The 8948-nt window shown below is 55.8% G+C and overlaps 1 protein-coding gene and 1 long non-coding RNA gene across 2 annotated transcripts; one reads left to right on the forward strand and one right to left on the reverse strand.

Moving 5' to 3' along the window:
* The first annotated feature begins 539 nt into the window (after positions 1 to 539).
* LOC122692379 lies at positions 540 to 2828 on the forward strand. Its single transcript, XR_006340639.1, has 4 exons — positions 540 to 626; positions 1252 to 1319; positions 1468 to 1543; positions 2522 to 2828. It is a non-coding gene; the product is annotated as an uncharacterized LOC122692379 (long non-coding RNA).
* Positions 2829 to 4954: 2126 nt separating this feature from the next.
* APOA1 (apolipoprotein A1) lies at positions 4955 to 6962 on the reverse strand. Its single transcript, XM_043899943.1, has 4 exons — positions 6780 to 6962; positions 6537 to 6599; positions 6201 to 6354; positions 4955 to 5620 (listed from the first exon to the last, which is right to left on the reverse strand). Exons 2-4 carry the CDS (start codon positions 6577 to 6579, stop codon positions 5020 to 5022), a joined length of 798 nt encoding a protein of 265 aa, XP_043755878.1. The 5' UTR covers positions 6580 to 6599; positions 6780 to 6962; the 3' UTR covers positions 4955 to 5019.
* Positions 6963 to 8948: the final 1986 nt, after the last annotated feature.

An 8948-nucleotide genomic window follows, 5' to 3' on the forward strand; every position in this document is an offset into this window, starting at 1 on the left:
ACCCCCTGTTCTGGGATCAAAGAGCTCAGGGAAATTTCTGGGTCAGCTGCACCCGGGACTAAAGCCCAGAGATGGAGATCCTGGGGAGGGGGCTGTGGGCACTCAACTGTGTCCCACCTCCTGCACAAGCCCCTGCCCACAGGTCTTCTGTGACTTCACTTTGGACTCCCCAGCCCAGCCAGCTGAGTTGTGTCCAAGTCTGAAGAAGCCAATTCCCCTCTCACTTCACCCCCACTTCGCAGGCTGTTGTCAGGGCTTAAAGTGGGGAAGGACCTGGAAGCCCAGGGCGAAAGGACAATGTTTGTCCCCCAATCCCTTCTCCCATCTCACCAGCCTCTCCCTGGGGAAGCAGGCTGCTCAGAAGGAACGGGGTCACCCCAGTTCCAAGCCATAGGGGTGGCAGAGAGCAGGGTGGGCACCTTCAGCTTTCTAGAGATTTCCCAACTCCCAGCGGGCCTGGGTGCCTCTGGCTACCCTCTGTCAGGGTCTGGTCTAGATTGATCAGCTGGTGACCTTTGCCCGGCTGCCTGGGCCCACACGCTGCCCTGTGTCCGGGGGACAATATAAAACAGGTCAGAATCCTCTTGCCTTCGTACGCAGTTCATCCCAAGAAGCAGCCGCTCCAGGTAAGGCTCCCTGAGGGGTTGGGGGGAGAAGGGGAGCAGGATGGGGAGGGGCAGGTGGGGGTCTGTGCCCAGCCAGCGAAGCCTGGAGAAGCGCTTGTAGAGCTGGGGAAGCCTTAAGTCTTGATGAGTGCCTCTCCCCAGGCATTTTGGGGAGATCGAGGTCCCTAGGGGAAGGTCACTTGCCCAAAGCTACCCAGAGCCTAGTGGTGGAGCTGGGACTGGCACTGGCTCCCTTTGCTGCTCGCTCTGCATGTTTAGGATTAGAAAACTCAGACAGCCCAGTCGTGCCCCAGACAGAAAACCTGAGCCCTGGAGAGGGCAGAGAGTCACCCAGAGTCACTCAGCTTGTTAGTGGCAGAAACCTGGCCAGAATCCTGGTGTCTTGATTCCTGGTCTGGGGGTTTCCTGCTTCATGCCTCCCCCCACTTCCTCTGCCCTGGGTCCCCCAGCCCCTCTCTGAAAGCCTATAACCTCCCCCACATTAGCCCTCTCTCCTCCCGACTTGACCCAGCCCAGGCTCTGCTTTAGGGCCACCGCATCTCCCCAGGGAGGGCCGCCTGGTTGGGGTGGCAGGTGGTGGGGGGGTGGGGACTTGAGGAAGGGCTCAGAGGACCCTTCCCTGCAGGAACCAAGGCATCATGCGGCCCCGGCTGCTCCTTGTTGCTGTCTTCCTGGCTCTCCTGGTCTTGCCTGGTAAGCAGCGGGTGGAGACTGGGCTGGGGGCAGGGACAAGGCAGTTTGGCAGGTGGCTGGGGAATGCAGAGCCCCGATGAAGGGCTGGGCAGGAGCCAAAAGTTCCCCAGAGGCTGATCCACCGCACTCAGTCCTGCTCTCCTCATAGAAGCTACCAGGGCCGAGGAGGAATCCCTTCTGGACAAAGTGAAGGGCTATGCCAAGGATGTGGTTCAGAAGACCAGGTATGCCCTCACTTCCGCACTCCCAGCCCTACCTGCCCCTGTTCGGTGAGAAACTGGGCAGGTGGCTGTGCCTCTGAGCCTCCTTTCTCTCTGTAAAACATGCTCTCTCGCAGGGAGAGATGACGGAGGGCCACCGCATCCTGTCTCTCCTCCCTCTGTTGTCCCTTCTTTCTCCCTCCTTGCCCTCACTTTCGTTTTCCTTTCCTGATAATCTGGTTGGAGGTTTGACCCCAACCAACCCAATTTCAGCCAGTGTGTGTGCGTGTGCGTGCGCGTGCGTGTGTGTGTGTGTGTATGTGTGTTTCTGCCTTGTATCAAGTCCTCGGGCGCATGTGAGCAGAAGTCGGTCCTTCCTCTCCCACCTTGCCCCTGCCCACCAGTCCTCTGCTAGCCCCACCCACCTTCCCCACCTCCACTCCATCTGCATTGGCATTTCCATAGCAGAGGTGTTCACAAACACTTTTAGTCCTCAGGACCCACTGTAGAGTGGATATTATTTCCCCATTTTGCAGACAAGAAAACCAAGGCCCACTTAACCAAGTGACCTGCCCCAGATCACACTGCTAATCAACCCTCTGATGACTGTCCAAATGAGAGACTGCCTCCCTCTGCCCCACCCCGCCTGGAGCCACCAGGATGTACAATTCTAGGGGGCATCACTTGCCTCCACTAGAATGGCAGTCCTGACCTCACACATCTTCCAAATCAGTCACTCCAGCTTGCTTCAGATCCACCATCTGCCCACAGCTGGAGAAACTCTGGGGAACCTTGGCTGTGTTCCCATCATTACCCTCGGCATCCTTTCCTGGGGTGCAGCTATAGGGGGTCCCAGCCTGAGGTCTTGGGGCATTGCTGGGAGGGGTTGAGAGGGTGGGGGGGAGTGCCAGTGGGGGTAGGGTGGGAGCCCCATAGTTGTCACTGCCTAGAGACAACTCTCACCCCCACCCCATCTGCTCCCCTCACTTTTTTGACCCCCAGAGACTGGATGACTGAAAGCTTCAGCTCCCTGAAAGACTCCTGGAACTCGTTCAAGAGCAAGTTCAAGTGACTTCTGGGAATCTGCGTACAGTCCCACACAGTCTCCACCCTGAGGCCGTCTGAGATCTAAGAACCCCAAGTCCACCCGTCTATCCATCCTACTAGCTCCTTGAGTCCCGCAGCCTCCAAGGGCTGCCCCCAAGGGTCACTTACAAGAACCGCATTCTCAGTGCCCTCCCCGAACCCCCCCCTCCAAGACCTGGCCCGGTGTGTGCTGGCCTTCCAATAAAGCTGGATGAGAAACTGCCATGAGTGGGGTGTCCACCTCTTAGCAGCTGGGTGGAGCGAGGTAGCAATGGCCTTACCTAGCCTGCCTGCATGGACAGTTTGCGTGGAGGAGCAAAGGGGACGCTGGGTCTGGCAGTATCTGAATACACTGTCAAGTGCTGTGTAACATGATTGAGTGTGTGCTCCTTGCCAGGCCTTGCACCTGGCATTTTACGTCATTATCATAACGACATACTGAGTTGAGACTGTGTGTGTTCATCAAAATTCTGGAGTGGACGTGCACTGCCTGGGCTGCATGCCCACCCCCCTTCCCCGACTGCAACCACACTTGGGGGAAGGAGGCCGAGGGGGTGGTGGTTAAAGTAAGATACACCTGGGCTGTAGTCCTGGCTCCGTCACTTCATATCAGCCTCAGTTTCTTACCTGTAAAGTGGGCACAGTGATACCCCATCCATTGTAGGTCTGTTGAGAAGGAATGAAGGAAATGAGAGTGCGCAGCACCTGGCATCTCCAAGGCACCTGGTAAATGGCTGCCCTCGTCACTACAGGCTGAGCGGACTGTCCCCTTGGGGCCAGGACTGGAGGGGGGGGGCCCGTGTCCTAGGAACTGAGGAGGAGCCCGAGGTCACCCAACACAGGCTGCAGCCCTTGTGTCCCCACCGCCCGTCAGATGTTCATGCAGGAGAGTTCCAGAACCACAGACTACTTGAGCAGCTCCCCTCCCTGCTCTTCCAGTGATAAGACTGAGGCTCCAAAGTGTGAAGGCACTTGCCCAGTGTCACTGAGTCAGTAAATTGCTTGACCTCAAGCCCAAGTGAGCTGCCCATATTTTGCTCAACTGACTCAGAAAAAGTCTTAGTTACTCCTATTGTTACAACGTAGCTCAAATGGTTAGGAACTAAAAGAGCCCACTCCTTTATGCAGTTAAGATACACTGGAGATGGAGGAGGGGTAGATTATCCAGCACCAAGGGCAAAAGGCCCTGAGAGAAGAGGGAAAGGGAAGCCCCCTGAGTGCACTGCCCAGATCTTTGCAGATCTTAAAGCCACAAGCATGCACATGGTGGGAGTCGGGTGGGGGGAGGAGGTGTGTACCTCAGTGTGAAGAGGAGCTGGCTGGGAACACTCAATTACATACAAACTTGAATGCCTGGCCGTTTTTTTTTTTTTTTTTTTTTTTAATAATCATGGATGCTCAGGAGCACATAGGTTTAGAAAGGGCAACCTAGCCCATCCTGCTGTTCAGTCTTGGAAATGAGTTCACATCTCCAAGCTCCAGCTTCTGCATCCATACCACCCATTTAATCTACCCAGGATCTGGGAAAGCATACAGTGAGATGATGGATATGAAAGCATCTTGGAGATTAGAATGGGCTAGTTACTTGCGAGAGGTGGTGATTATTTTTCTTAGGTCAGAAAATAGGGGCTGGCAGGCTTGGAGCCCCAAGGATGGGGCTAGCACTGCTGGGCCTGAGGAAACAGCAGTTGTTTCGGAGAAGGGTGGGAGTGTGAGGAGTGGTAAGAAGCTCTGGTGAAAAAGGATGTGTTTGTTAAAGTACATTTTGAATTAATAAGGGAGGAAGGAGCAAGCGCCAAGCCCTTCGTTTGAACCTGCCCTAGGAAGGAACCACAGGAAGATTCCTGTGGGAACCTTCAAGTCCACAGGCTCACTGAGGTCCCTCCAACCTCAGCCGCCCTTGAGCAGGAGGGCTGGGGAACTATGTCCTCTGTCCGGGGAAATGCTGGGGACAGGGAGCCCACTTCTCCCAGCAACGCCAGTACTTCCTGCTTGAAGCTCTTTCAGGGCACCTGCATTGGATTCATCTGTCACTTTGCCTGGTCCTCTATTTCCTTCCTGTTTGGTCCTCCTAATGAAAGAGCATCTCCTACCCCACTCTTCAGCCCCCAGACAAGCAGGCCCTGTAACATTAAGGCCCTGAGAGGCCAGTGTTTGGAGCTCAGGACTCCACTGGGACATCACCAGGTGTCCCTGGCCACCGCCCCCTGGAGGCCCCTCCAGGATCCCCCCACCCCCATTCTCCCCAAACAGAAATTTTGGCTTTTGGAAAACTTTATTGTTTAAAAATCATCATCGAATCTTCAAAAAAGACAAAACAAAAAAACAAAAAACAACCCATCACGCGCGTTCCACTCCGGAAATGTTTATTCTAAGAAACCGAAGTGATGGCCAGGGGGGCAGCCCGAGGCATCTCACTGGGCGTTCAGCTTCTTGGAGGCCTCGTCGATGGCGGCCAGGATGCTGACCTTAAGGCTCTCCAGCACGGGCAGCAAGCCCTGGCGGAGGTCCTCCAGCGCCGGCTTGGCCTTCTCGCCCAGCGCCTTCAGCTGCTCGCTGGCCTTGGCGTGGTACTCGGCCAGGCTGCCGCCGCCCTCCTTCAGCGCCTCCAGGCGCGCGGTCAGCCGCTGGCGCAGGTCGTCGCTGTAGGGCGCCAGCTGCTGCCGCAGCGTCTCCACGTGGGCGCGCGCGCGGTCGCGGATCTCCTGGGCCAGCGGGCTTAGCTTGTCCTGCAGCTCCTGCAGCTTCTGGCGCGCGCCCTCGCGAAACTCCTCGCCCAGCGGCGCCACCTTCTGGCGGTAGATCTCCACCTCCTCGTGCCACTTCTTCTGGAACTCGTCCAGGTAGGGCTGAACCTTCTGCTTCACCTCCTCCAGGTCCTTGCTCATCTCCTGCCTCAGCGACGCGGTCTCCTTCTCCAGGTTGTCCCAGAACTCCTGGGTCACCGGGCCCAGCTGTTCACGCACTTTGGTCAACGTGCTGGCCAGGCTGTCCCAGTTGTCCAGGAGTTTCAGGCTGCAAGGGGAGAGAGAGGGCTCTCTCAGGCTACACCTCCCGGCCCCCTGGCTACCCCCAGAGCTGCAGCTCAGCGCCCCTGCTTTCCCCGTGTGAGACCTGGGCAGACCTGTGCCTGAACGTGAGGTAGCTGGGGGCAGATCCTTAGCCTAGCATCTCCCATCCATGGTCTCCCCCCTCACTCCCCACTGCATCCCATTGACCAGATGCATGGAGGAGTTAGAAGGAGACAGAGCTGGAGCTGGTTTTGGTGCCCAATCCTGTCTGTCCCCAAAGGTGGGCCTTTTAAGGACCTAGTCTCCACTCTTCCAGCCCATTCTTCTTTCTGAAGACAGCCATCTCTGTTGCTGGCTGGAGCTGAGAAGGGAGTTACGAATAGGCAGGGGCGGAGTGCAGTGCAGAGAATAGTGACCAGACAGCGCTGGTCTGCCCCTTGCTGGGGGTCCCACTCCTCGCTTCTGTGGGGCCCATCAGATAGGAGGTGGGGGTTGGGCCAGTCTGACTGCTTCTCCCCACAGGCTTCTCCATCCCCCAGCACCGACACCCCCGACCCCTGCCACAGGCACAAGCAGGTTCTTACTTGAGCTGTTTTCCCAAAGCGGAGGCTTCAAATTGGGCCACATATTCTCTGCCACTATCCTTGATTGCTTCCACATACACGGTGGCAAAATCCTTCACCCGATCCCAGGATGACTGGGGGTCATCATGCTGCCAGAAATGCCGAGCCTGGCTCCCTGGGAGAGAGAGGGGAGACCCAGATCAGACCAGCTCTGGGCTGGGATCTGAGCAGAAGTGCTTGGCAGGAGAGAGGGGGGCAAGGGAGTAATTCTGCTCCCTGGGCCCAGGAGGGTGGTCCGCAGGGGTTCAGGGAGAAGGCTCCCCCCAACGGTTGGCTCCCTAGGTTGGGGGCACCTACCCGTGAGGAAGAGCACAGCCAAGGTCAGCACCACGGCTTTCATCTTGAAGGGTCGTGGGTGACCTGGAGGAGAAGAGGGGCCCGGCTGAGCAGGGCTTGAAGGAGCCCATGCACCCCCTCCTCACTCCAGCCGGGGAGGAGGAGGTGGGATACAGGATGGGGGAGGGCCAGGGGTCCAGAGCCCCCAGCCAGCATCCCAGAGCCTCAAATGCCTAGAGCTGGGGAGCAGGTCGCAGCACTTACCTCAATGGCCAGCAGTCTGATCAGCCAGCTCTCCCCCGGCCTATTTATGTGTCCAGGCAGGGGCTGGGCTCAGAGGCTGATAAGCCCAGCCCAGGCCTTGCCGCTGCTCACTGGTCCTGGCGATGTGGAACTCAGAGTTCAAGGATCAGCTCTGTCCCTGGGGCCATACAAATAGAGCAGGCAAACAGGAAGCTACGGGGGCTGCAGGGCCAGGGATCAAGGGTTCCAGCAGGGGTGGGAGGAGGTGGGTACAGGCTTGCAGGTCCCCAGAGTCGGGGTCAGCTGTACCGGCTGTCTCCTCCGTGGGGATTGTGTGCCTGCCATTGTCCATTGTGCCACCGCAGCGGGTGAGAGGAAGGAAGGAGGAAAAACACAGAGGCTGCCAAGGACGGCTGGGACTCCTCCATTCAAGAGGTGCTCTCCCCTGCTGGCCCCTCGCATTCCAGGGTGATTATCTCACCCCCACCCTACCCCCACTTCACAAAGGCAGCAGAGGTTTCTCCCATCAAGGCTGTCGCATCTCTCTTTCATCCCCACCTCGCTCCAGGCCCTCGCAGACCTCCCAGACTGGAAAGCAAAGGGAGCCTTGTGCTTGGAGGCTGCTTGAGGAGAGAGAGGACAGTCCTCAGTGGCCCCCAGACTTGGAGACATCTAACATTTCCAAACACATTCTAAAGACCAACACAGAGTTGCCAACTTTTCATTTTGTCATCTTACGCATCGCCACTCCCAACCTGACCCAAACCCTACCATCAACCGTAACCAAACACAATCTCTTCCAAACCAATTTTTTTTTCAAGTCTCTATTGAATTTGTTACAATATTGCTTCTGTTTTATGTTTTGGTTTTACGGCCATGAGCATGTGGAATCTTAGCTCCCTGACCAGAGATTGGTACACCCCCTGCATTGGAAGGCGAAGTCATAACCACTTATCCCACTGGGGAAATTCCAAGATTATTATTTTTTTTTTCTTTTTTATTTTATTTTATTTTTTTTCCCATTTATTTTTATTACTTGGAGGCTAATTACTTTACAATATTGTAGTGGTTTTTGCCATACACTGACATGAATCAGCCATGGATTTACATGTGTTCCCCATCCCGATCCCCCTTCCCGCCTCCCTCTCCATCCCATCCCTCTGGGTCTTCCCAGTGCACCAGCCGTGAGCAGTTGTCTCAGGCATCCAACCTGGGCTGGTGATCTGTTTCACCCTTGATAGTATACTTGTTTCAATGCTATTCTCTCCCAAGATTATTTTTTTTTTTTTTTTTTTTGGGGCGCCCGCCGCCGCCGCCATGCTGCCCGGCCAGCGCGCGCACAGCGGGCGGGGGCGGGGCCCTAAGATTATTTTTTAAAGAACTTCCCTGGCAATCCAGTGGTTAGTATTAAGGGCTTTCCCTGCCAAGGGTCTGGATTCCATCTCTGGTTGGGGAACGAAGATCTCTCAAGTGGAGAGGCATGGACAAATAAAAAAGATTTTTTAACACCTAAAAAGGGCATAATCTCAGAATAAAGGACAGTCGCTTAAATGGGATACATAGATCTTTGCATTGTTCATTTTGACCTTGCATCCCACACAAGTGAGAATGGACCCCACCCATGAGGGATGGCTGATGTTGAGGAAGGCCCTCTGGACTGCTGGCAGCAGGAGCCTGTTCCCTTATTTCATTCATTTTTGCCTTCAACTTTGCAAAATCCTGAAGGAGGCTCATGAGCCCAATATGCAATCTGAGTTTCCTTTCCTATCCGTAAAATGAAGACAAAAATGGGGGTGGTTGGAGGACAGACCCGAAGTCAGTGCTGTGTGTTCACTGGTGTTTTGCAGTGACATTTTCTAAGATTTCTCCTGGAAGGTGTGAGGCCCCCAATACCATGTCGCTGACAGGGCCTGGGTCATAGAACCTGTGAACATGCAAGGGGAGAGGAGTTTTGAGATCAGCCTCTCTCCACTCCCATCTCCAGATGAGGAAACTGAAGAGGGGAGGAATTTGCCCAGTGTCCCTGATCTCCCAGGGCATTAGAGGCAGGGCTGGACTTAGTACCCATGTCTCTGGACTGAGGACCCAGGGCAGAAATGTGCCCTGTGCCACCTACCCAGGAAACTCCCTAAGGTTCCAGAATTCAGCCAGGGCCTACCGTCTGCCAGATGCGAGAGTGGAGGGGGCTCC

The sequence above is a fragment of the Cervus elaphus genome, chromosome 1 (genome assembly GCF_910594005.1).
Source record: "Cervus elaphus chromosome 1, mCerEla1.1, whole genome shotgun sequence".
Lineage (NCBI taxonomy): Eukaryota > Metazoa > Chordata > Mammalia > Artiodactyla > Cervidae > Cervus > Cervus elaphus.

What these genes read in the sequence shown, in the direction of transcription:
- APOA1 (XM_043899943.1), bottom strand. Translation starts at nt 6,579, where the DNA reads ATGAAAGCCGTGGTGCTGACCTTGGCTGTGCTCTTCCTCACGG. An exon ending in GGCTGTGCTCTTCCTCACGG is followed by an intron (nt 6,355 to 6,536) that starts GTAGGTGCCCCC and finishes TCTCTCTCCCAG; the next exon opens with GGAGCCAGGCTCGGCATTTC. An exon ending in GCTTTGGGAAAACAGCTCAA is followed by an intron (nt 5,621 to 6,200) that starts GTAAGAACCTGC and finishes CTCCCCTTGCAG; the next exon opens with CCTGAAACTCCTGGACAACT.